Source organism: Protopterus annectens, chromosome 5.part0 (genome assembly GCF_019279795.1).
Source record: "Protopterus annectens isolate FY-2018-M chromosome 5.part0, PAN1.0, whole genome shotgun sequence".
Taxonomy (NCBI): Eukaryota; Metazoa; Chordata; order Ceratodontiformes; family Protopteridae; genus Protopterus; species Protopterus annectens.
In genome coordinates this window covers 285,475,073-285,502,992 of record NC_056735.1, presented here as the reverse complement: position 1 = coordinate 285,502,992, position 27,920 = coordinate 285,475,073, and the positions used below count along the sequence as shown (strand labels likewise).

Below are 27,920 nucleotides of genomic sequence, written 5' to 3'. Positions count from 1 at the left end.
TTACTGTAGATGTTGTATATACTGCTATTTTGTATATTTTCCTGGTGATTTTGGAAAATAATAATGTGTTTAAAATAAATAAATAAAATTAACAAAATATAAAAAATATGCAATTACATGACTAATCCAGTGAAAAACTGTAGTAATTCTATATGCAGTAAAAGGGATGTGCTAATGTTTTTCAGGTTAGAGATTTACAGCAGAGTATTTAAATGGTACACAGTTTTCTTCATTTAAAACATATAGTTAGATTTAACAAATTCTAGGTTATGTGGTTTGATAAACTGCAAGCTTTAAGCCAGTGTCTTGAAAGCAGGTGAGTTAAAAAGACAAGATGCAAGTAAACCAAGGCAAAGGACAATATTGGTATACATTAAAGGTGAAAGAACTGTGTGCACTTCATGTAAAGAACTGAGATAAGACATAAACCTGCCTATATTTAAGAAACAGTCACACACTTTGTTGTTACAGGTGTAGCAGTTGCTACACTACAATATCAATATTCTCGTTTCTTTCCAAAACAATAAACAATATGGACAAAACGTGTATTTACAAGCTAATCCAGGCAAGGAAATGAATTGTGAGAAGAGTCTGCTCAGACATGTCTGCTGAATTGGCCATTGTACATACTGCATAATGACAATAATGGAGCATTCCTTATGGCCAGTTGAGGAAATCAATGCATTTATTTTTACATTTCTTAACTGGTTATGTGAGCTAGTCACAATACCATTTTAGTCATGAGCCCACACTCGAGTCAGTGCACTATCATGGTTATATGCTCTTTTTTTTTTCAAAATGTGTACAAGCAAATCTGTCTGTAAATCTGTTTGCTAAAACAACAGGTTCAACACTTATGAAACTGCTTCACAGATATGACTTATCAAAGGAAATTCACTAAAATGCACTTTGTAATAATATTAATCTTCTAAAAGAATGCAAGACAGCAACAACATCCAACTCACTTTGCAAAACCAGTTTAATGACCTCTGTTTTTGGTTCCTTAAGAAAAACATGTTAATGCTGAATGCAGCTAAAACATAATCCACACTCCTTGTCGCCCCAGAAAGACTGTCTTATTTCCCTTGTCACCCAACTGATCTCTCGTGAATAATGTTTCTCCCACACTCACCTACAGAATGCCCTCCTTCAACCTCAGGTCACACTGCTCATCTACTGCACACCCCCAAAACTAAACCTCACTGCACTGGCCCATAGTGTCTGTATTCTGAGTCCCCAACCTAACTCATCTTATGGATAAAATCACTTCATATGCCACACACCATGCCCAAGTAAAAAATATATTCTTAAACAGGCAAAATCAAACTGTCTTCCTGTAACTCTTTCTCCTTCCCTTCTAGGGTTCCTTACTTTCCTGATTCTTAATTTCCTAGTGCATCTTATCATTACTGACTACCTAAAGACCCTCTCTGTTCTCTTGTTCTCTTATTTATTATTGTACAAATATGTACAGAAATGTATACTCTGGATTCATTTTTACTGTACATGCTCCCTGGTTGTGACTTGTATTATAAACATTTCTCTGCGTTTTGGATGTAATTGTTATCTGTAAGCCCCTGGATTGAGACTGTAAATGATCAGTTCTGCTCTGCGTTCTATCACAGTTAACAAGTTCAAATAAGTAAGTAATTAAGTAAAAAATAAATTAATTAATTAATACAAGTTTTCGGGATTTAATTCCTCAAACCTCACTACTTTCTCCCAGTGAAAATATTATTATCACATCCTTCCCTTAGTTCTTCCCTCACTTAGATACTTTTTTCTATATTATCAGCACAATTACTGTTGTTAGGATTTTTGTATCCTGTCGGTAAACTATTTTCTGTATCATTAGTCATTCAGCACTGTTCCTATTCCTATTCAATTTAACGTGGTGCTAAAGCTCTTTTTGATCTGCACTGTGTCTAAGTCTGAATTAAAATAATATCTGTCTCAAATGTATTGGATTTCACAGAGAATTTGTACCCTCACAGTTTGGGTCATTGTTAAAATAGAGCATTATGACCAGGATGTTACTTGTTTGAGACATGAACTTTAAGAAATTTACTTTGAGAGAGAAGTTCAAGCGGTGAGACTTGACATCCACATTAACAACACATACATTCAAGGACTATTATCAGAAAGACCTAGTCATAATTCCTTATAGTGCATGGAGCTTTACCTGTGCCCACATTCTACAAAAGTTAGAAAAAAAGAAAGAAATAAACCCCAATGTAGTAGCAACAAGTTTTACAGTTTAGAAAGCTGTCAACACACTAACCACTGACACACAGACAGCGACCACCCACGAAGGGCATTGGAAAGCCATTAAATACTTTGGACACCAGTAAACTTAAAAAAATCTAAATGAAGTATTTAAGTTGGTTTAACAACTTCCCAAACCTCTTCTCCTGTGACAGCTGAACTTTGTTAAGCATGATTAACAGTGCAGCGGATTACCTAACAGTTGTCAAGCTTCTTTCAAACATTAGAAAGGTGCTTAAAAAGCATAGGTGCCAGAATCATAAGGCTGGGGGAGGGGGGTGTGACAGCCACCCATTGTGCCCCAAAACTGTTGCCAATGTAGCGATTACATGAAAACATTCATATTGGTGTTTCTGAGGTAACTGCAAGCTAAGGCAGCTGGAAAAAGATGATTTGATTAACGAATTGTCTTTTTCTGGCTAGCCGAGCTCATGATTATCATGGAAATGCATATGTGAGTGTTTCTAAGACATACCTATCAACTTCTTTCTTAAAAAATTTTGTACAAAGCTAAAAATAATATGGAAGGAAGGCTCAAAATGAGGGACATTTTAAACATTCTAATTATTTAAAATATAATAGAACAGGTTTCTCAATTATGGAGAGTTGAGACATACGATTCTGGGTGATTTAACAGAAAATGAAAAATTTTGCGAGGGACATGGGAAAATATGAGGTAAAATCAGGAATGTTCTGCAAAATTATGGACAGTTTATTTACTTATTGATTATTGTTTGTTTACCAGGAAAGTGGGCTGGTCTGTTCACCCAACCTGGGATCAAGAGCAGTAAAGACAACAATTTATATAAGTACAAAAAGGCATTACACTCACATACATACTTCATACAGTTAAGAGGTTTGCCTTACAAGTAAAGTTTGATTTCCATAAATTGGCAGAGAACTGCATCTTTATTGTTTTTCACTGAGTACCAGAAAAGGCTTTGACTCTGCTGTCTAATAGCCTGTTTTTAGGCACAATTTTTCACAGAGGTATTTTTCACTGCAGTTACACTGACTTCCAAGGCAGTAATCAAGTTATCCATTCTCTTAGCCTCACTTTATGCTATTCACAATAATTTTGGGGGTGGGCAGAGATTTTCTGACAAGTTATGACAGTAAGCAAAATAAGCCATAAAAATTGTTTAGATTTATAGGTTCATAAATATCCCAAGGCCAATGAACCGTATGACCAGTCATGCCTTGCCAGTACTGTTCCTCAGGCTACATCCATTCTCTACAGGAGGGCCATCCCAGTCAGACCCAGAGTAAATTTGTGGATACCCATCCAGTTATCTAATTTATATTTAACTTAAGATAACAAATCATACTTCTTAACATGTAGGGCAAGTTTATTGCAAAGGTTTGGGAGGTGCTGCCTTATAAGTATGCCTCTCCATGGTGTAGTATTTCTGTAGGTGAAGATCTGGATCCCTGGTTCTAGTATTGATAGAGATAATGACCTTGCAAAGAGAAAGATAAAGAAGGACAAGGCAACTGGATGTCTAATGGTGCAGCAAATGAGACTCAGACCCCCCCCCCCTCAAAAGTCTATAACGTACTGAATAAAGGGATAGAGCTTTCACAATATCTTGGTAGCTAGGGACTTCAGGCTTGTGATCTTTCTGGTTAGGATCCTTCGGGGTCTTGCTAATTGTTTGATATGATTAATGAGATATACCCCAAAGGGGGCATTGTACTTGATAATTGCTGAGAATAAGGGAGTGACTACCTCTTTAGACCATGATGATATTCCTCTGGCAACTACATAGACAAAGTAGAAGAATTTCTTGACTACCCTTGCACGTGATTGTCAAAAGACAGGGGCTGTCAGCTGAGGTACCTAGGCTCCTGACAAAACTTTCATTTTATAGTGGTGTGTTGTCTATACAGTATGATGAGGGAGGGTTTTTCTATAAAAAGTGATGAGCCTGTACTTTTTGCATTTGAGCCCATTTTTCGTACATCAAGGATTTACTAGGGAGAGTTCATTCAGGAGAGTGTGGGTGTCATAGGGTGACAGAACAACAACTTCTGGTATGCGGTCATCTGCAAACTTTGTTAGCCAGAGGTCTTGGCTCTCTGCTCAGAGGTCTGAGAAGTAAATACCAAAAAGCAGAGATCTCAGCACCAAGCCCTGGGGGACACCACTGGTCACTTTCATACTTACTGATGAGTCACCTGCAAAACATACTTTGTGGGCTCTTTCAGCCAGTTTGCTATCCATCTTATCACATGTATGTCTGTTTTTAAAGAAATCAGATGTTTAAAGATATGCAGGTAGGTGCGCGAGTGAATCGGTGTGCCTTCTTTGAAGGTTGGGCATTAGGCTGGCAACTTGGCACTGTAAAAAAAAAATCCACTACCAATCACTGGCAGACCAGAGTTCCTCTGCGGCAACCCCTAACTGGGAAAAAGCCAAAAAGACATTAGTTTTAGCTTTAGTATGATATTAGCATGAGGAATGGTGTTGACAGACTTCTTCAAGTCAAAATACATCATGTGCACTACATGGCCACAAATCTATAGTCTCTGTAACCCTTTTGAAGAAGTTTATCATGTTAAATAGACAGGAACTACTCTTCACAAAGCTAAACTGTTGGGGGGGTCAAGTCTAAGAACAGTCTTACTATCACAGTTTATGAGGTTAGTTGTAATACATAAATAGTTATATTACTCATCCATCTTTAGGTTATAAAATTTAATTGAACTTTTATGTTGACTGTAAAAGCCAAAATGTGGTTTATTACGCTAAGTGTATAGCTTGCAGCACTTTTTATGTCAGGAAGACCAACCATATGCTAAAAGAAAGGATTTTAGAACACACTAATGATATTAGGAAGCACAAGCTATGAATGCTTTAGCTCAACATATTGTTTGTTTGTGTCTTTCGGCTTTTCCCGGTTAGGGGTCGCCACAGCGGAACTCCGGTCTGCTAATGACTGGCAGTTGATTTTTACGTACCAGTTTGCCAGGCCTGACGCACAACCTTCAACGAAGGTACACCCATTTACGCATGTCTCCACGCAGAAGATGCTCTTGCTGAGAATAGAACCGGACAGCGTCTTACTGTGAGGCGACAACGCTACCGCAGCACCACCACCGCAGGTAGCTCAACATATTGTTGAAAGTGGTAAACAACATTCTTTTAAGTTTCTGGTATTAGAAATAATTGAAGAGAATCCTAGAGGTGGAGACATATGTAATAAGACTGAAACAAGTGAATTTAAATGGATATTAGAGTTACGGGATGACAAACATCCAAGCTTTAATGAACATGTTTCTTTAAAGCCAGTGCAATAGTCACGCCCTTTAATTCACTGAAACCTCTGAGTTTACTATGCCTGTTAAATGGGTGTGTCTCTTTCTGTGATGTGTTACATGAATGTGATTGGATGTAGTATTAGTTATTTTTAATAGTTTTTGTGAACGAACATGAGGAGATGTGTCATTAAGTTTTCTGTTTATACAGAATACTCTGACAGGAATTGTGGATACAATGGTTCGTAAAAAAAGGCAGATCCTTTATTCCGTTGCCAAATGATAAAAGTCCAAGGTCAGTAAATGCAGAACAGCAAAATCAGACAAGCGCTTTCGCTTGGGTAATACCAGGCTTTTTCAAGTCAGAAACAGTTTCCTTTAGTGAGGCGACTGTTTAAGTACAGGTGTTAATTAGTCACATGTTTGATTACAGCTGAATTTCATTAAAAACAATTGAAAATGTCATAAGCAAATAGCTGGGCAAATAATCGAAATGTGCATTAATAAAATAGACATATGCATTGCTTATACATAACTGCTGGACCAAGTGTATATTGTGATGGAATTACAAACTTGAATTGTCCAACAAAAAGAAAACCATGATAAAAATGTAAATATAAATAAAAATGTGTGTGATCCAAGTGAATATAAAATCAGCGATCCTGTGTGAAATGAGATGGGTGTGGTACTGTTATGCCAGTCTAAAAAATTGATGTTGTGATGCACATGGATGTCACCTGCTTAGTGAATTGTGGCAAATGTGTGAGATGAGCAAAAAACAATATTGGGGGTGATAGAACTGTCATAAAACATGCTAAAGTCTGGCCCTTCTAAGCTTCAATACTGAGCCTATGCTAAGTGTGCCGTTTAACCCCGGGGGCCTACCTGCATCTAACCTGAGTTGCCAAACCAGCTCCCTGTATTCCAAAGTTGATTCCCAGTCCCCTCCTCTAATGCTGGGGTTCACTTGTTCAAGGATCATGAAGGACAATTTATAATTGGGACATGTAAGTGAGTGTTTAAAAAAAGCGTTGCTTTCCTTTTTCTTTTCAATGTCGTAAGTATGTTCGTATAACCTTTTCCTGAATTCTCTCTCGGTTTTACCTACGTAAAAGGCACCACAAGTGGTGCAGAGCCCAATGTAAACAACCCCTTTTGTTCCACATGAAAAGTGACAGGGGGATCTAATACAGGTATGTCTAGATGTTAGGTAGATGTGAGATTTGTTTATAATGAGAGGACATTGCTTGCAGGCACCACATTTGAAGGTGCCATTGTTGCTTTGAAGGTTGTTAGTGGTTATAGTGGGTTTTCTCTCAAAGATGTCTTTAAGGTTTTGCCCCCTCTTCCTCACAAAGTTAGGTTTGTCCGGAATAATGTTCCTGAAGTCATCATTACCAGCCAATACAAACCAATATTTGGATACAATGGCTTCAATTTGTTCAGAGTTGTCAGAAAAAGTGTAAATAAAATTGCCGTCCATTTCTTTGTTCTGTTGTTGCATGGGATTGGGAATCTGCACTTGCATGCGTCCAAGCAGTGGGGGGTATAAGGAGTCCCTTTTGGCAAGGATTTCATTACCACAAATGCTGACATGGACGCTCACAACAACGCCTCCAGTACCAGGTCTTCTATCCTCACTAGATCCAAACGAGGGAAGGATAAACCAAAGGAATTCAATTTCACTGACTGGGCTAACAAACCATTTAATTTCCAAAAAGGTACTGTTCGTTCAATGAATTCCACCTCAATTGAAGGTGATTTTGATGACTTTAAGAACAAATTGTATGGCTTGAGAAGTAACCAAATTGAAATAGATTATTTGTATGAATGTGTTAATGTTAAACGTATTCCAAAGGGACTACGGTTCTTCAAATTTCCTAACTATGTTAAACATGGCACTGCGCAATACAGACAAATGTGTGATATATTTGACAAGGCAGGGATTGAAATCATGAAGTTAATGATTTCAGAATATGAGAGTAAAGCCAACATTTTAAATACCGAGTTGAACGCCTTGCACCAGCTGGTTATTTCTGACAAACACTTCTCCATGGTCAAACATGAATATGACAAGGTGTTTGATGATGTAGATTCTTTTTGCAATAAGATTATGAATCGGAAAATTAGAAAGCTTGAGAGAGATTTAGATGAATACAGGAATGACTTAGCTTACCCATGTCACAACAAATTTTCTAAAACTATCAGAACAACCAGTATCCCTGGTAATGGTAGGGATGATGTTTTTCAGCCAGACACACACCATGCTCCACGGAGAAGTGAGCGTTTGGCTGAAAAAGACAAGAGACAACGTGAGCAGGATTTTCCCATGCACCCCGGGAGGTCCGGGGCATGGGGACCAAAACCACAGAGGACTGGGTGGAGGTGGACGAACAAACAATTCTAGGGAACCACACTCAAGATGTAGCTAATCCCTCCAAGGACACCTGTCCCTGCATTGAACCCATAGGCTACACTATCCTGCCTAGTACCAACACTACTACAACCAAACATGCTAATTGTACTATCCACACGAAACATGATTTCACTATTTTCAATTACACAGACATGGTAGTTAATGACACAGCTTTCAACCTTTTCACCAAAGGATTCCATTTTGTCCCCACTAACAGAGCAAATCTGGCTCAGTTACTAGTTGATCTTAAGTTATTCATTAGAGGACTCAACCTCAAACATTTTTTTAAAGGACAAATTTGGCAACCTACAGGATTGTGTAGGAAAAGTACTTTTAATCCCCCCACCCACCCACTCCTTAAGTTATATGAGGAACTAATTGAACAGGATTTGCGTAATATGTATGACAACCCCCTCAGACCACTTTTAACTAACCTGAACACCGAGGATTTTGAATACATCAACAAACTGTTTGAAGAACACATTAGAATCATGAAACCTGATAAAGGTGGTGGTGTGGTTCTTATGTATGAGTCCGCCTATGAGGCTAGCATGCACCACGTTTTGCATGATGACACCCAATACTGCTCTATCTCTCGGAATGAATACAACATTGCACTTGCAAAAATTAAATCTTCTTTGTATGACAACTTGTTACAGGGATTCATTAACGAAAAACTCTATAACTTTTTGCTTGTTAACAAACCAACTGTACCAGTTATTTTCGGAATCCCAAAGACTCACAAGGGCATCAGCCCGTTGACCTTCAGACCTATTGTTTCGGGTGCAGGGGGTGTGACTGAGCCTATTGCTAAGTTCATTGACTACATCACAAAACAACACACCCATGCCCTTACCCACGTGTGCAAAGACTCATGGGAATTTCTGAAACTTTTCCCTGTTTCCAACTGCCCCCCCTCCTCCTTTTTGGTCACCATTGACATCAAAGACCTTTTTTCAAGCATTCCCCATTCTACAGGATTAGACTGGTTCACTGATTTTCTTACCAAAGAAACGAATCTGGGTAACAACTTCATCAATTCAATCATTGACATGATGAGCATAGTCCTAAATAACAACTACATTTGTTTTAATGGGGAACTTTTCAAACAGTTAAAAGGAGTGGCGATGGGGGCTTCCTGTGCCACCAACTATGCCAACGTGGTACTGCACAGATGGGAACAGGAGTACATTTTTGGCACGACTTGGCCACAGTTTCTCACTTTTTACTGTAGATACCTTGATGACATCTGCCTCATTTGGAAAGGTACCGAAGACCAACTATCGAGTTTCCTGAAACACATTAATAGCACCACGGATTTCCTGACCTTCATACACAACATTAGCCACGAAGAACTGCACTACCTTGATGTTACTATTTATAGGGACCCCCAATCTCTGGAATTACATTCCAAGGTCTACAGGAAACCCACTTTTTCGAACTCCCTACTACACTATGAGAGTCAACACCCTTTCTACCAACAGAAGGGCATAGTTAAGGGCCAACTCATAAGGGCATCAAGAATGTGCAGCAGATCTTCCGATTTTCTAGAAGACACTCAGAATTTATATGACATGTTCACCGAAAGAGGCTATCCTGAGAACTTGCTCAATTCACTTAAAGATGAAATCCTTGCCAAAAGGGACTCCTTATACCCCCCACTGCTTGGACGCATGCAAGTGCAGATTCCCAATCCCACGCAACAACAGAACAAAGAAATGGACGGCAATTTTATTTACACTTTTTCTGACAACTCTGAACAAATTGAAGCCATTGTATCCAAATATTGGTTTGTATTGGCTGGTAATGATGACTTCAGGAACATTATTCCGGACAAACCTAACTTTGTGAGGAAGAGGGGGCAAAACCTTAAAGACATCTTTGAGAGAAAACCCACTATAACCACTAACAACCTTCAAAGCAACAATGGCACCTTCAAATGTGGTGCCTGCAAGCAATGTCCTCTCATTATAAACAAATCTCACATCTACCTAACATCTAGACATACCTGTATTAGATCCCCGTCACTTTTCATGTGGAACAAAAGGGGTTGTTTACATTGGGCTCTGCACCACTTGTGGTGCCTTTTACGTAGGTAAAACCGAGAGAGAATTCAGGAAAAGGTTATACGAACATACTTACGACATTGAAAAGAAAAAGGAAAGCAACGCTTTTTTTAAACACTCACTTACATGTCCCAATTATAAATTGTTCTTCATGATCCTTGAACAAGTGAACCCCAGCATTAGAGGAGGGGACTGGGAATCAACTTTGGAATACAGGGAGCTGGTTTGGCAACTCAGGTTAGATGCAGGTAGGCCCCCGGGGTTAAACGGCACACTTAGCATAGGCTCAGTATTGAAGCTTAGAAGGGCCAGACTTTAGCATGTTTTATGACAGTTCTATCACCCCCAACATTGTTTTTTGCTCATCTCACACATTTGCCACAATTCATTAAGCAGGTGACATCTATGTGCATCACAATTTCAATTTTTAAGACTGACAAAACAGTACCACATCTATCTCATTTCATACAGGATTGCTGATTTTACATTCACTTGGATCACACACATTTTTATTTTTATTTGCAGTTTTATCATGTTTTTTTCTTTTTGTTGGACAATCCAAGTTTGTAACTCTATCACCATACATACCTGGTCCAGTAGTTATGTATAAGCAATGCAGATGTCTATTTTGTTAATGCACATTTCGATTATTTGCCTAGCTATTTGCTTATGACATTTTCAATTGTTTTTAATGAAATTCAGCTGTAATCAAACATGTGACTAATTAACACCTGTACTTAAACAGTCGCCTCACTAAAGGAAACTGTTTCTGACTTGAAAAAGCTTGGTATTACCCAAGCGAAAGCGCTTGTCTGATTTTGCTGTTCTGCATTTACTGACCTTGGACTTTTATCATTTGGCAACGGAATAAAGGATCTGCCTTTTTTTACGAACCATTGTCTTCATTTTGCGGTCCTGGAACTACTCTTCTTGGTTTTGCTTGTTTTGCTTTTATCTTTCTTTGAAGGAATTGTGGATAATCAAATGAGTGTAACTTAGGAAATTATGTTTTTGAGTTTGGATACAGGCTCTGACTTGCCTAGATATGGTAAGGGCTTAAGTTTAATTCTGCTGGCTGCCAAAAAGGAATTACTAGAAAATAGAAATTAAAATCTAAACCAACTATACTTGAATCAGTGAATACTGTAACAGAGATAAGAGAACAGGAAGTGGGATCTTTGGAAAGGGCTAGAAGGAAATTACATCATAAGAAATGGAACCTGGGGAAACAATACATGGAGAAAATGTTTTGCAGAGGAATGAGGTTTAAGAGAAGGAAGAAACTTTATAATTTATGTACTGTAATGATAATAGGATATATAAAAATATATATGATATATAATGTTTGAAAATGTGAACTTGTTAATATAGGTTGATTACTTTTATATAAATGCAAGTCTGCCTGTGTCACAAGTGATAATTCAATAAATGTGTTAAAAAAATGTGTAACTAAAAAAGAATTAAGGCTGCATGTTATATTGTAAAGCAGTTTTGTATAGGATGCAATCAGGGCTATTTCAAGCATGGAGTGGGGGAGTCTTAGTGACAGCTATATATGCTGAAGACATTAAACCAAGAAATTATTTTGTGTAGCAAGGCAAGAAAGGCTAAAAAGAGCCAAGTTAAAAATAAATATAATATAATATAATATAATATAATATAATATAATATAATATAACATAATATAATGTAATATAATATAATATAATGGTCTTGAGCTGTTGGGGTGGGGGCATAAAAGTATATTGTTTACATTATATGTAGAATTAACATATACACATGTTTTTTTCTTTAAGCAAGTATGTTTGAAAAAGAAGGTCAAATGCTGAAAGACATGGAAATGGTAGCTGTCTTGGATTTGCAATGTCCAGTTACTTATTTGTGATTTCATAAAATTAATACAGTCTGTTCCTTCCAGTTTCATTGGCACAGCAGAAAATATCACTTTTCTTTGCATGCTCATTCTGCTATCTCTACCATTTTTGAAACAGCTCTTCTTCAGCCGTCTCATACTCAGCCAGCCTTTTCTTTATTTTGATCTTTGATTTTTGCAGGTTTATCATCTGAATACCTGCGGTGGTGGTGCTGCGGTAGCGTTGTCGCCTCACAGTAAGACACTGTCCGGAGTTGGTATATTTAAGTGGGGGGGGGGGCATGTAATGTTTTAAGTTTTTTTTTGTTTTTTTGTTTTTTTTTTTGTGGAACAGTGACTTTTTTTCTCTGGGAAAAAAAAAAAATCACTGTTCTGGGTGTTCGAGATTTTAAACATTCGCTTAAAAGGGGTCACTGAATTAGCATTCGCTTTTCTAAACGTTCACTAATTTAATATAGACCCTATATATCGATATATATATATATATATATATATATATATATATATATATACACATGGCAAATCAGAAGCAGAAAACATAAAAAGCATACAAGATTAAGAAACCTTTTAACTGTCCAGAATTTTGCTTTATTGTTTTGGCTTGTTCCTCACAAAATTTGTGGTTTTCAGGCAAATCACTGAAAATTGAATTCACTAAATAATGCAAGGAATTTGAGTTTCAGACTCATAATGCAAAGCCCATTATAACCCAGCCACTAGGGATGCACAAGCCAGTGCATTTCTTTGTGCCGGTCCCAAGCCTGGATAAATGGGGAGGGTTGCATCAGGAAGGGCATCTGGCGTAAAACCTCTGCCAAATTACTTATGCGGAGAACATTTCATATTTCCATACTGGATCGGTCGAGGCCCAGGTTAACAACGACCACCACCAGTACTGTTAGCTAACAGGGTGCTGGCGGAAATTGGGCTACTGTTGGCCGAAGGAGAAGAGGGGGAAGGCATGCCCAAAGCCAGGAAGGGAGGAGGAAGGTTAGGAGTGTAGTAGTGAGGGTAGGAACTTTGAATGTTGGCAGTATGACTGGTATAGGGAGAGAGCTAGCTGATATGATGGAGAGAAGGAAGGCTGATATATTGTGCGTGCAAGAGTCCAGATGGAAAGGAAGTAAGGCCAGGTGTATAGGAGATGGGTTCAAATTGTTCTATCATGGTGTGGATGGCAGGAGAAATGGGATAGGGGTTATCCTAAAGGAACAGTATGCCAAGAGTGTTTTGGAGGTGAAGAGAGTGTCTGATAGAGTGATGTTTATGAAGCTTGAAATTGATGGTATAATGATGAATGTTGTTAGTGCATATGCTCCACAAGTTGGGTGTGCTATGGATGGGAAAGAAAAATTTTGGAGTGAGTTGGATGAAGTGGTGGTGAGTGTACCCAAGGGTGAGAGACTAGTTATTGGAGAGGACCTCAATGGGCATGCTGGTGAAGTGAACAGAGGGGATGAGGAAGTGATGGGTAGGTATGGTGTTAAGGAGAGGGATGCAGAAGGTCAGATGATTGTGGATTTTGCAAAAAGGATGGACATGGCTGTGGTGAATACGTATTTTAAGAAGAGAGAGGAGCATAGGGTGACGTACAAGAGTGGAGGAAGATGCACTCAGGTGGATTATATCCTAAGTAGGAGGGTCAGTCTGAAGGAGATTGGAGACTGTAAAGTGGTGACATGGGAAAGCGTAGTTAAGCAGCATAGATTGGTGGTCTGCAGGATGACATTGGTCATCAAGAAGAGGAGGAGAAGTGTGAAAGCAGTGCCAAGGATTAAATGGTGGAAGTTAAAAAAGGGTGATTGTGAGGTGGAGTTCAGGGAAGACTTAAGACATGCACTGGGAGGCAGTGAAGAGTTACCGAATAGCTGGGAAACTACAGCAGAGCTAGTAAGGGAGACTGCTAGAAAGGTGCTTGGTGTGACATCTGGACAGAGGAAGGAGGACAAGGAGACCTATTGGTGGAATGAGGAAGTATAGGAGAGTATACAGAGGAAGAGGCTGGCGAAGAAGAAGTGGGATTGCCAAAGAGATGAAGAAAGTAGACATGAGTATAAGGAGATGAGACGCATGGCAAAGAGAGAGGTGGCGAAGGCTAAGGAAAAGGCATATGGAGAGTTGTATGAGAGATTGAACACTAAAGAGGGAGAAAAGGACCTGTACCGATTGGCTAGACAGAGGGAGCGAGCTAGTAAAGATGTGCAGCAGGTAAGGGTGATAAAGGATAATGAGGGAAACGTACTCACAAGTGAGGAGAGTGTGTTGAGAGGAAAGAGTACTTTGAAGGGCTGATGAATGAAGAGAATGAGAGAGAAAGAAGGTTGGTTGATGTGGGGATAGTGAATCAGGAAGTGAAACAGATTAGCAAGGAGGAAGTAAGGTCAGCTATGAAGAGGATGAAGAATGGAAAGGCTGTTGGCCCAGATGATATACCAGTGGAAGCATGGAGGTGCTTAGGTGAAATGGCAGTGGAATTTTTAGCCAGATTGTTTAATGAAATTTTGGAAAGTCAGAGGATGCCTGAGGAATGGAGAAAAAGTGTTTTGGTACCTATCTTTAAGGATAAGGGTGATGTGCAGAGCTGCAGCAACTACAGTGGTATAAAATTGATCAGTCACAGCTTGAAGTTATGGGAAAGAGTAGTGGAAGCTAGGTTAAGAAGGGAGGTGATGATTAGTGATCAGCAGTATAGGTTCATGCCAGGAAAGAGAACTACAGATGCAATATTTGCTCTGAGAGTGTTGTTGGAGAAATACAGAGAAGGTCAGAAGGAGTTGCATTGTGTCTTTGTGGACTTAGAGAAAGCATATGACAGGGTGGCTAGAGAGGAGTTGTGGTATTGTATGAGGAAGTCGGGAGTGGCAGAGAAGTATGTAAGAGTGGTACAGGATATGTACGAGGGTAGTGTGACATTGGTGAGGACTGCGGTGGGAGTGACAGATACGTTTAAGGTGGAGGTGGGATTACATCAAGGATCAGCTCTGAGTCCTTTCTTATTTGAAGTAGTAATGGACAGGTTAACAGATGAGATCAGACAGGAGGCCCCGTGGACTATGATGTTTGCAGATGACATTGTGATATGTAGTGAGAGTAGGGACCAGGTTGAGGAGACACTGGAGAGGTGGAGATATGCTTTAGAGAGGACAGGAATGAAGGTCAGCAGGGCTAAAACAGAATATATGTGTGTAAATGTGAGGGAGGGTAGAGGAATGGTGAGGATGCAGGGAGGAGAGTTGGTAAAGGTGGATGAGTTTAAGTACTTGGGATCAACAGTTCAGAGTAATGGTGAGTGTGGAAGAGAGGTGAAGAAGAAAGTACAGGCAGGATGGAATGGATGGAGAAGTGTCAGGAGTGATTTGTGACAGACAGGTACCAGCAAGATTGAAAGGGAAGGTCTACAAGAGGGTAGTGAGACCAGCTATGTTATATGGGTTGGAGACGGTGGCACTGACAAAAAGGCAGGAGTCAGAGCTGGATGTGGCAGAGTTAAAGATGTTAAGATTTGCACTGGGTGTGACTAGGATGGACAGGATTAGGAATCAGTATATTAGAGGGTCAGCTCAGGTTGGACAGTTTGGAGACAAAGCAAGAGAGGCGAGATTGCGTTGGTTTGGACGTGTGCTGAGGAGGGATGCTGGGTATATTGGGAAAAGGATGCTAAGGATGGAGCTGCCAGGTAAGAGGAAAAGAGGAAGGCCTAAGATAAGGTTTATGGATGTGGTGAGAGAGGACATGCAGGTGGTTGGTGTGAAAGAGCATGATGCAGAGGACAGGAAGAAATAGAAACAGAAGATCCGCTGTGGCAACCCCTAACGGGAACAGCCGAAGGAAGATGATGATAATGATAAATGCAAAGCCCATTATGCTAGCAACTTTCTTAGAGCAAGATTTAAAGTCAGTCCCTAATTTTAGGCATTTGTACTCTCAGTATTGTTGTCTTTGTCCAGAATTCTTGTGCTAAAAGGTTGAGAGGTAAGATTAAAAGTATAAAATAAAACAGAGTAATAATATGGGGATATCTATCTGCCCAGAAATGTTTGCCATGTGAAAGGTAGAATGCAAAAATTCATATTAATTTCAAAAAAAAAAAAAAAAACCCAAGTCAATGTTTAGGCCAACAGCAATGTAGAAAAATGCATGTTCAATAAGGAACATTTTCAAAACAGAAAAATTAACACTGAAACAGAAGAGTCACAGTCAGTGGAAACTGAAAAGACAGGCAATATAAATATGTACACTATTTCTGATTTATGTAAACAAGAACAAATCAGAATAGGCATCCATGTCAGATGTGTTAGCTAAAAAGCAAGGCCTAGATTATAACAACTTACCACAAGGACATGCACCAAAATACTGAATAACTATTACCAATATTAAGATACTCCAAAACAAATGCTAGGAAAAAGTAAAGATAAAACCTGGACAAAAATCCAAGTACTGTGTGTGCCCAAGCACCTACATCCAAAGTACTAGGTCGCACTCAACTTCTAAACACAGCATGCTACAATCAAAGTTGATATATTGCACATCATTCTGTCAGAAACTTTTTAAAGGAAACAACATTGGATATGACCTCTCTAGGTGACTATTTCAAAGTACAGAAAAGCAGGACAAGAGTGATGATTTAGCAGAAAAAAATTGCAAGTGTGATAGCTAAGTGTACATTCAGGACTCGGAATTTTAAAGCTCCCTGCAGGAAATGACCTGCCTAAAGAATTAGTAGACAAATGTCTAGATATAAATCAGAAGGCGAGGAAGCAGTACATGGAAGCACTGCTCAATTATAATGGAAAAAAGATAGCTAAACTGTCCGAAGATCTGCGAATAAATTTTGAAGAACTTAAAGAAAGCCTGTCAGAAGAGAACTTTAATAACAAACTGAGTCTAATACAGGCAAATGTTAATAAATACAGTGACTTGTTAAGCAAAAGAAAGTTAAAGAAATTCGAAAGGGATCGGTCAGAATATGCAGGGGGTATGGCTTCAGCGTAAGGTTTACAGCTTCTAAGTGAGGCACAACGTAATGCGAGTGAAGAAGGAACTGTTACAGTTTCTGGGGAAGCAAACATTCTGTGGAGGTCAGAGCGATTGCATGAAAAAGCATCTAAAGCCAACCAAGTTACTGGAAATGCGGTGAACAAACACGTGAAAGGTTTTTCTGGTACCACTGAATCCACACATCAGCGAGTTAATAAAACAAGCAGCCAAAACATAATTGGTGAAGATAATCCTGTAACAGGCCCTTCGAATGTTTCAGCTAAACAACAACTGGTAGATGTGTATCAAAAAGTAAACAGGGAAGAGAGATTGTGGGCTCAGATAGAAGCAGACAATAAAGGCAACAACCCTTATACATTTCGCAAGCAACCAAAAAACAGCTTTGTGAAAAAAGGGCAGAAGTGGAAAAACAAAGGAAAACAGCACTGGAAAAAATAGGTACTATAAACTTTAAAATCGTTAATTTATCCAGCTATGTTCCATCACAGGAAGAATGCTTAGTTTTAAGCAAAGGCTGGAATTTTGCCCCAGCTCAAAGAGCTAACAAACTTCATGTTATAAATGAGTTAAGAGATTATGTTAGAAAACTGAATTTTGAATTGCTGTTTGATAAACAATAAAGAAAAGATGTGAAGTTTTATAAACCTAGTTCATTTAATTCTCCATTAAATAAGGAGCTAGAAATGTCTTTAAATATATGTGAAGCTCAATTGTCTTTTATTGAAAGAGTTTGCTTTGATAAACTAATTAATAATAATGATGTCTTATTTTTCAAAGCGGGTAAGGGGAGCCTTGGTTGCTCTGAGAGTGTTGTTGGAGAAATACAGAGAAGGTCAGAAGGAGTTGCATTGTGTCTTTGTGGACTTAGAGAAAGCATATGTCATCATCATCATCTTCCTTCGGCTGTTCCCGTTAGGGGTCGCCACAGCGGATATTCTGTTTTTATTTCTTCCTGTCCTCTGCATCATGCTCTTTCACACCAACCACCTGCACGTCCTCTCTCACCACATCCATAAACCTTATCTTAGGCCTTCCTCTTTTCCTCTTACCTGGCAGCTCCATCCTTAGCATCCTTTTCCCAATATACCCAGCATCCCTCCTCAGCACATGTCCAAACAAACGCAATCTCGCCTCTCTTGCTTTGTCTCCAAACTGTCCAACCTGAGCTGACCCTCTAATATACTGATTCCTAATCCTGTCCATCCTAGTCACACCCAGTGCAAATCTTAACATCTTTAACTCTGCCACATCCAGCTCTGACTCCTGCCTTTTCGTCAATGCTACCGTTTCCAACCCATATAACACAGCTGGTCTCACTACCCTCTTGTAGACCTTCCCTTTCAGTCTTACTGGTACCTGTCTGTCACAAATCACTCCTGACACTCTTCTCCACCCATTCCACCCTGCCTGTACTCTCTTCTTCACCTCTCTTCCACACTCACCATTACTCTGAACTGTTGATCCCAAGTACTTAACCTCATCCACCTTTACCAACTCAACTCCCTGCATCCTCACCATTCCTCTACCCTCCCTCACATTTACACACATATATTCTGTTTTAGCCCTGCTGACCTTCATTCCTCTCCTCTCTAAAGCATATCTCCACCTCTCCAGGGTCTCCTCAACCTGGTCCCTACTCTCACTACATATCACAATGTCATTTGCAAACATCATAGTCCATGGGGCCTCCTGTCTAATCTGGTCTGTCAACCTGTCCATCACCACTGCAAATAAGAAGGGGCTCAGAGCTGATCCTTGATATAATCCCACCTCCACCTTAAACGTATCTGTCACTCCCACCACAGTCCTCACCAGTGTCACACTACCCTTGTACATATCCTGTACCACTCTTACATACTTCTCTGCCACTCCCGACTTCCTCATACAATACCACAACTCCTCTCTAGGCACCCTGTCATATGCTTTCTCTAAGTCCACAAAGACACAATAAAGAGTGATGTCTTTTTAAATTTAAGTCATGTGATTGACATGTGATTTTAAATGCTGTGCTTTAAAATGGGCAGGATGTTTGTTCAATTTCAGTCTGAAGAAGTCTCTATTCAGTAAGGAAGAGACAAAAGCCCTAACTGAAAGTTTTTTGTGTGTTCTATGCATTAAATTGTTGGATTATTCCAAAGAACTGCGGCTGTTTTTTTCTTCTGGTTTTGTTCTCTGTTCATTGTGCTGCTGTTTTGGGAGTACATTCTGTACAATGATGGACATAGAGGAAGAAATTTAAAAAGGATCCCCTATTAAAAATGATGAAGCAGGTTTGTGCCAAAAATACCTGGCACAGTAGGAATAAGACTGATCGAAAAGCTGCTAAATTTAAGAGATAAGAATGGTATAAGGATGTGCAAGTGACCCTGAAGGTCACAAAGATGAAAACACTGATACTTGAGATGTTTCATCCTCCACAGTTTAAAGTGGCCTGGACAGCAGCTCTGGATCTGAAAGCTATGTAGAGATACAATTATCTTTCATTCTAACATGAGCTCCCACGTACGTAGATAAGAATCTTCATTTTTCAGCTTGCACTATCACTTCTTCATGAATAGCAACTATGCCCAAAGTGTTAGACAAACTTCATGTAAGAAATCTTTAACATTACTTTGAAAATCTATGGGAATATGGCATAGATCTACTAGACAAGAAGTTTCCTCTGAGCTTTTCCTTACTGAAGAAGCCAAACTGCTGGTGGAAAATGTAATATAACATAAGAGAAAGTTAATTTCTGCCCCTTAACACCCCAAGATATTAGCTACAAATGTATTTGTCTCTGATTCTGAGTTACAGATGGAATTTCTGATATATCAGGAAATTTGTTCATTAGAGATAAAGCTACACATCTACCTTAAATATGTTTGGGGTCCAATTGAAAGCATTAAAAAGTGTGCAAATCCAGAAGTCTTACAGATAAATACAGACAAGTCATCTATTATGTGGGACATAAGTATCTTACTAACTTTACAGGCTAGCCATGCAGCTAGAGGAACTGACATTTCCTTCTGGTCTTCATCTACAACCAGTGCAACTTCCAGCAGCTCTTAGTTTAACAGTTTACTTGGTTGTTTTATTTATTCATGTTTGTTGATCAGGATAGCAGACTGGTCCATTTTGGACTCTTTTCTGCCATAAACCAGGCATTACAATGGAATAGAAGGAATTCATCTGGATCAAAAGTGACAGTTAAATCCTTAAGCATTTCAAGTTCTAATATCCAGCTTTGGGACAGCAACACAAATAAGTATTTATGTCTCCAGTTATTGTTTAGCTACTCAAGTTCTAAAGCAGAGTCCACAACTGCCTGTTGAGACCTCCAGGAGACAGGCTGTAATAGTAGGGAGGAGAGGAACAGATGGCAAAAAAGCAGAAAAAGGATCTGAAATATTTCCCCCACCTCCATAGGACACTGTCCAAGTGGATCTCCTATTTGCACACAATTGGCTCATTATTTCCATTGGAGCAGAAGCTGGGAATCTCTGGGCCAAACAAGTGCCCTACAGCCCATTCATTCTATCCCAGAAAGCCCTACTGGCATGTTCATTCTTCTGAAGTGACAGTCTGATAGTAGGGTGTGGGCGAGCCTGCAGGTCATGAAGAGCAGACTTATCTTCCCTCCGTCTAGGTGGCTCACTAACTCACAATAACTGCTTAGCTAAGGAGACATGCTGTCCCATGTACATCTACCTTCCCCAGCTCAGCAATATGTATGTGCCACTAGCCGTGTGAGCCTGCCAAGCATTTTCCTATCTAACTACCTAACCTCTGGTAGGTGTCATAAATGCATCAGCCAGGCTTCCCTCCTCTGGATGGGTGAGGTAGCAAATGTCATTCAAGCTAATTCTCCCCCACCTGAACCCAGGCTTCATACTGCTTAATGAACATAGGTCAGCTGGGATGTAGTCACAAATTCATCCCTCTACACCTTGAGATCTGAATATGCAGGGGGACATGATATTAGTATTCATGTTGGGGATATGTGAATGGCTCATTCTGAACAGAAAGGACAAAGGGAGAAGAAGGGGATGCAGACAGCAGAATGTAGGGACTAACTTGTCCCTGGACCTCTGAAAGTATTTTCTCAAAGAGAGAGTTGTAGAACTATGGAATGTACTACTGGAATGAATGGTGTAGAAGGAACCCAAAAAGTCACTCAGACTGGCTAGGGATAGATGGAAAAAGGGGTCGAGGGAAGGCAGGATGGAAGAGTGGTAAAATGCTGAAACAATTAAAAGGGTATACTAGAGAGGTTTATTGTTTCCAGACATCAAGTAAATATAGCATAGTTGACCTTTCGGAAGACATGTCTACAGTAAGTAGTGCCTTTTCTGAATGTGTCATACTAAACCAGAAGAAGAAAGTTATTCTTATGAAACTAAAACAAAGAGATAAACTTACTTCACTTAATATTTCTATAATGTCTCCAACTTTCAGTTCCAACTCATCTTCATTTTTTGGAGCATAACTGAAAGCTACTTTACATCTTCTCTTCCTAATTGCTTCACCTGAAAAGAAAAACAGTGCAAATATAATCCTAAAAACAGTTGATGTCACAAATTAATGTACAGTGCAAAAATGGTACCAGACTATATCACACATGAGTTTCAAAGAAATACATTTCATTTAACATGCAGAGAAATATGTTTATACAGATGTTATGTTGTAGTTTGTTTTTCCTTTTGTTTCTTTTTAATTTGTGTAGCTTTCCATGTATTGTTTCCGTACCAATTCCATATCCTGCTTGCTATTCACCTGTCTTTTGCTCATTAATTAAGTAGGGGAGAAAAAGATGAAACTCTGAATTTTTAAGAACATGGAAGAATGCTTGGGATAATCAAGTACTGAAATCACAAGCTGTTCTGGTCACTCAGAGTACACTGCTTTAATTATATACTCTTCTCAAGGAACACAAATACTATTTCACAGTAATCTAGATTCTATAATTGAAAAAAAATAGGTTTGCTGACTCAAATTATTAATCAAGCATGATACACTAATACTTCATATCCTAAACTGCACTGGTCAATCAAAACACAACACCTTACCCTTTCCCTGTAGACTATAAAAGCATATTAAATGATGAGAGAAATACCATTTCCTTCTGTTGCAATAAATTCTTATATAGCTGCCCTCCCAATCCCATGCTACACTGATTTTCCATCTGTTCCAGGCATCTTTGAAATCTATGTTTTTTAACAAGAAACACCTTTATTGAATTATCACTTATGGCATAGGCAATCATACATTTATATAAATGAAAACAAACCTTATTGAAATACTTGTTGCAAACATTACACATCACATATAATCTTCTATACAGTCCTTGTCAGTCAAACGTTACATAGCTCATGCAATTCCTGCCTTGTCTTAAACCGTATTCCTCCTCCAAAACATTATTCTGCATGTACTGTTCCCATATGTCCAATTTTTTCAGTTTAATTTGCTCCCACCCTTCTGTAAAGATCTCACTCCCATTTATTTTATATCTGTTACTATATTCCCTGCTTCTAGTGTGGTAGACTTTGATTTTCATTTTCTAGTAATTGCTTTTTTGGCACCCACCAGAATTAAACTTTGCAAAGCCTTACTACGTCCAGGCAATTCTGATACTGTATCACAGCTCAAAAAATAATTTCCTTAGTTACACCAGTTTGCTTACCCAGAATTTCTGTAAGAGACGTCTGCAGGGAATTTTTAAAGTCTGTCAACTCATTATACTCCCAAAAAATATGTTCCCAATTACCTCTTTTTTCCCCATCACACCTCCAACACTTGCAAACTACCTGAGGAAAAATTCTTCGATGTCTGCTTGGGGCATAAAAATACCAATGTAAACACTTCCAAGCAAAGATTCTAAATCTTCTACACTTTGTTGCATATTTGGGAGTCATACATATATCCTCCCATTGTTTCTTTGTGAATTGCTTCAATCCAATCTCTCTTCCCAATCATTTGTAACCTCCTCTGATTGATTCCTACAGTCACTGTGCAATATTTTATATGCCCATATCCCTTTTTAACAGCAGCTACTCTTCTAGATTCTACCACAAACCCTACCAGTGTTAGTCTTTCACTGTGACTCCCCTTATTACTTTCCCTTTGCCTTTACTCTAATATCAGTCCTTGATATGGAAGGCAATCTGTAGCCTACAGTCCAAATGAATTCTTGGTCTCTTCTCATTCTATTACATTTTTCTCTCTAATTATTTGCACTCAATACCTTGGTTCCTTTGCCAGTTTTCTGCAGTAAATTCCAGACTCCTCCTGCCTATTCTCTGTAATCCCAGTTGCAGTCATTCCTATCAGCAAAATCTCTTTTCTCCATTCCCCTCTTGCCTTAGTTCTTAGAATACTTTCTGCTAATTTAGGAATATAATATTCTGTATGGTTATTGTTAATCTCCTTAAGGATCTTCATCCAAAATACCATTTTCTTCTTATTTCTTGAGTTTCTCAACTGTTTCATCATCACCATCCCTTTCCACTTTTAATTTTAGGTTTGTGATTGTGCTACGTATAGGAGCCTTAACTGTGTAGCTCAGAAATACCTCTTCAAATCAGATAACCCTAAACCACCTTCTTCTATTGAAAGGATTAACTTATCCCACTTGACTCTTGCCCTGTTCCTCTCCAAGATAAATTCATTCAACTCTTTATTAATTGCTATCCACAACTTCTCCTCTGGTTAATAAAAATATGCTTGACCTATGTATAAAATTAAAAAAGACTAAAAACATTTTCACTGCTTATATCTTGTTATCCATATCCATAAAATGGAGTTTCCAGTTTCTCAATTCTTGTATTTGTCTCTTCCACATAGCCTTAGCTGCCATAACATAATCCTTTTTAACCCATACTCCTAAGTACTTCATTTTATAATGTCCCCATAAATATAGGTATTGCTGAACCAATTTGTGTGTTTACAACTATTGTCTTTGTCTTCTCCTCGGTAATTTTGTATCTTAAAAAGACTGAAATGCCCTTTTCTGATTTTATCAGGTACAAAATAATATCATCTGCAAATAAAGCCAGCTTTTCTTGATTACCATACAACTTATATCCTTGAATTTCTGAGTCTCTTATTTTCTTTGCCAATGATTCTAAATATAATGCAAATAAAGGGGAAAGAGGACACTCCAACCTGGTTCCTCTTTTCAAACAACTTATCACAGAGAACCCTCCCCATTTTAATTTTCACTGCTGATCACTCATATATAACCTCTGAATTAAACTTATTTTTTAACATCGAATGCAAATGCTTCCATTGCCCTACTTATAAAATCTCAACTTAACTCTGTCAAATCTGTCTTTGCATCAGGACCAAACAGCAAAAGTGATATTTTCTTGCATTCTGCTTCCCTCTGGATCATCATTGTTCTATTAATGCTGTCAAATGTTTGCATCCCCTTCACAAAATCACACGGATCCATATCTATCGATTTTGGCATCCTTTGCCATTCTTTTAGCAATTATAGATGTAAATACTTTATATTCATGGTTTAAAATTGAAATAGGCCTATACAAAGCTGGATTCTGGGTATTTAACATCTTTAGATATTACAGTATCTTTCTTCCAGAATGTTGGTGTTTCTTCTACTTTTAAAATACTCTTAAACAAAACCTTCTACATCTTTATCTCTTTCTTCCCTCCTAGCTTTCAACCTTACAGAGGAATGTTACCTATTCCTGGAGACTTTGCTGTAGATCAGTTACACATCACAATTTTTATTTCATCTCCTCCTATCCTAATTGTTAGTAGGTGAGCCTCTACCTCTGACTTTGGCATATTTAATTCTTCCATGAACATTACCATTTGTACTTTTTCTTGATTTCCACATTTCTCTGTTTTATACAGATTTTCATAAAATTTCAGAAGTATTTCTAATACCTCTACATGATCTCTGGTTATTTTCATTGTTATAGGCTCCCTGAGCTTGGCAACAACACTTTCTACTTTCTGGTGTCTCAGCCATTGGGCTAAAATCTTTTGTGATCTACAGTCATTATCAAAAAACAGGTGCTTAACAGCAATCATTCTAAACTCATGCATATTATCAAGGTAGTCCCTTATTTTCTCATTAGCACTCTGCAGCTGTGTCTCTTCTTGGTCTTTGAGATTTCCCTTATTCTGCAATATTTTAACCTTTGTCATTCTTTTTAAATAATTCTTGTTTTTCTTAAACATATATTTTTTTTCTTTTATTTCTACCATATTTTTAGACTCCACATTCATTTTATCCCACTATCCAGCCATATTTTCTGTAGATAGTTCCCAAATAATTTTCACTACCCATTCCTTAAATTCCTCTCTATTTAACAGATAGGTAGGGAAGCACTAGTGCCTCATTTTTATTTCATTACCATGCATATTTATTTTAATTATTACTGGTGTGTGATCTGAAATAGTTATTGAATGCATATCAAAACTTTCAATTAAATGCACATGTTCCTGTGAAATATAATTTTTGTCTAGCCTAGCCCAAGTTTTGTACCATGTGGAATAGTATAATTCTCTCCAAGCTCCTACTACTGAATTCACATCTTCCATACCAAATATTTTCATAAATTTCTTCAAAAATCTACCCTCTTTGGTTATTTTATCCCTTCTAGGCACCCCAGATACATCCCTACTGTTGCAAATCAAATTCTAGTCCCCACATATAAGTAGTATTTCCTGCTGAAAGCTCATTATTTCTCGAAGAATCTTCTTAAGCTCCACTGTAGCCATTGTAGGTGGAATATAAATGCATGCTAGAGTAATCCTTCTCACTTGCCAGTAGCCCCTTGCTACTAAAAAGCTGCCATTTTTATCTTTTTCTCCCTTATATCACTATTGGAGCTTCTCTGGCAATTAATAAAAGTACTCCGCTTTTCCTTTGATCCAGATATTCTGCCGAATAACCATCCTGAAATCCTTTCTTTATTAAATTTACACGCTCAGTTCTTTCCAAATGTGTCTCCCATAGCATAGATATTTGCACTCTACATTTTTAATAACGTTCACTACTCTTTTCTTTTTTTGTATATACTTGTGAGACCATTCACATTCAAATATAATATGGAAAGTGTTGCCATTATGATACAAAGTTATTTTACCCGCCTGTTATGTATAACAGAATTTTTTTAATGTCTAGTTTCTGCTTTTGTGTAACACACACACTATTATTTGGCAGACAGAGCATTTATACAGTTGTTTCTTGTCATATCCATTTGAACCTATGTCACACATTACAAGACTTTTTGTTTTAATGAAACCCATCAAAAAACACATCCCCAGAATACCCCTATAACCTATAAACTTAATGCAAACACAAACTATGTACATCTTCATATAATAAAGTTTAACCCTCCTAAAAGGAACAATTGTTCCAGACTGACAGCTAGATTCACAGGCTTGAAATGATATATAATGAAGGTTATCCATGCTAAGATGCATGGTACAGCCCATGCTTCTACTTACACTAAGTGTTACCAGTTTTTGCCTCATCTTTATTCCTCTCCCAAATTTAGAAAACAACTTGAATGCTTTTAGGAAACAGTATCTTTTTTGCCACTGAAAGAAAAAAGAATTCTGTTTATATTACTCTTATCAGCTTGTCTCCATAGAAACATGAGAATCAGATACACAGTTACCTTCAGCTAGAAGCTTTTCAAGTTGCATTGAACATTTATTTGGTAAAGGAAAACTTTTCATTACAATGTTCTTTTATTTACTTGCTTCCACTTAAAACTTGTTAGATCAAGCCAAGGTCCTTAAGTCAGTAACCTCCCTATGCAAAAGTAAGAAAAAACATATCAATTTTACTTATATCATGTGCTTTTGTTCAGGCATCTTCTCTTTACATTGCAATGCCTACATTTCCTAGCACAAAACAAGATGAAAGAAACAAGAATGGGAAAAAAGAGCAGCTGTTTATTTTTTGGTATCCTATTACACACAAAAATAACTGAAAAAGCTTTACTATATAAAATTCAGTATATGTCTTGTTTTACAAACATAATGTTAAGAACAAAAATTGTTTTACTTACCTCTTTCCTTCCTCTTCCTCTCTCATTAATGTTCTTTCAACCATTAATAACATGAAATAGGACACATGCTTTGGAGTCCCCTACAAGTCTAAGAATGTCAAAAAAGCCGAATATTTCCAGGATTTCTTGTTCGATCATATTTCACAAAAGTGATTGATGCTTCGTAATCCTACATGTATTCATTAATTTCCAAGTTGCTGATTTTCTTTCTGTGGATCTCCATCTTCCATCTCTGGTTCATTCCCAGTGTACTCCTGGTTCTTCTAGTCAACTCCTGTGCTTTTTTCTGTTTTTTAACCATTTTCCTTTGGAACACTGGACAAGGATTCACTGGCATAGTGTTTCTATGAGTTTTATTATCAAAAGAATAAGTAGTAGAATCCCTTTCTGTTAAATAGCTCACTTTTTGCTGGACAAATTTTTGTATTTCCTTTTTAGCATGTTCTACATAAAAAAATTACCTTGACCCTCCAAGAAAAAATATTCTGAAGATAGCTGGATAAAACAGCTTGAATCTCACACTTGCATCTCAACATACTCCTCTTCTGCATGGTACACAGTGAGCAATCGTTTTCCACAAACACTCTAATGTCTCCAATAATAATTTGTCCTGTCACAGTTTTGTCAGCATCAATTCTTTCTGCTGGTAAGACTGCATCTTTAAAATTAGAGGTGTTGACTGCTTTATCGTGGCCAGGTGTAGAGCATACACATGATATGCTCTTTCAATTAACAACTCCTGCTGTAGATTACCAGTCCAGTTGCTTATTTGTGCTTTCATAAAATTAATACAGTCTGTTCTATTCCTTCCAGTTTTTCTAGTACAGTAGAAAAACTCACATTTTGCATATGTGCTTTCTCCTCTAACTATGCCATTTTTTTAAACATCTCTTCTTGAGTAATCTCATACTCAAAAAAACACACAAGATTAGGAACTGCCAAAAAGGAACTCGAACCACAGCCCCAAAACCAAAGCAGATAAACGGATAGATCCACTCGACACCACAGAGACC

General features: G+C 38.1%; 1 protein-coding gene across 8 annotated transcripts in view; it reads right to left on the bottom strand.

Moving 5' to 3' along the window:
• The window catches only part of SH3KBP1 (SH3 domain containing kinase binding protein 1), a 1,961,420-nt gene that overhangs the window by 618,991 nt on the left and 1,314,509 nt on the right, over window positions 1–27,920 (bottom strand). For all 8 annotated transcript variants that reach the window (XM_044072267.1, XM_044072266.1, XM_044072264.1 and 5 more), the window contains one exon: window positions 21,278–21,384. In XM_044072267.1, the coding sequence (XP_043928202.1) occupies window positions 21,278–21,384 (107 nt within the window). The remainder of the gene's footprint in view (window positions 1–21,277; window positions 21,385–27,920) is intronic.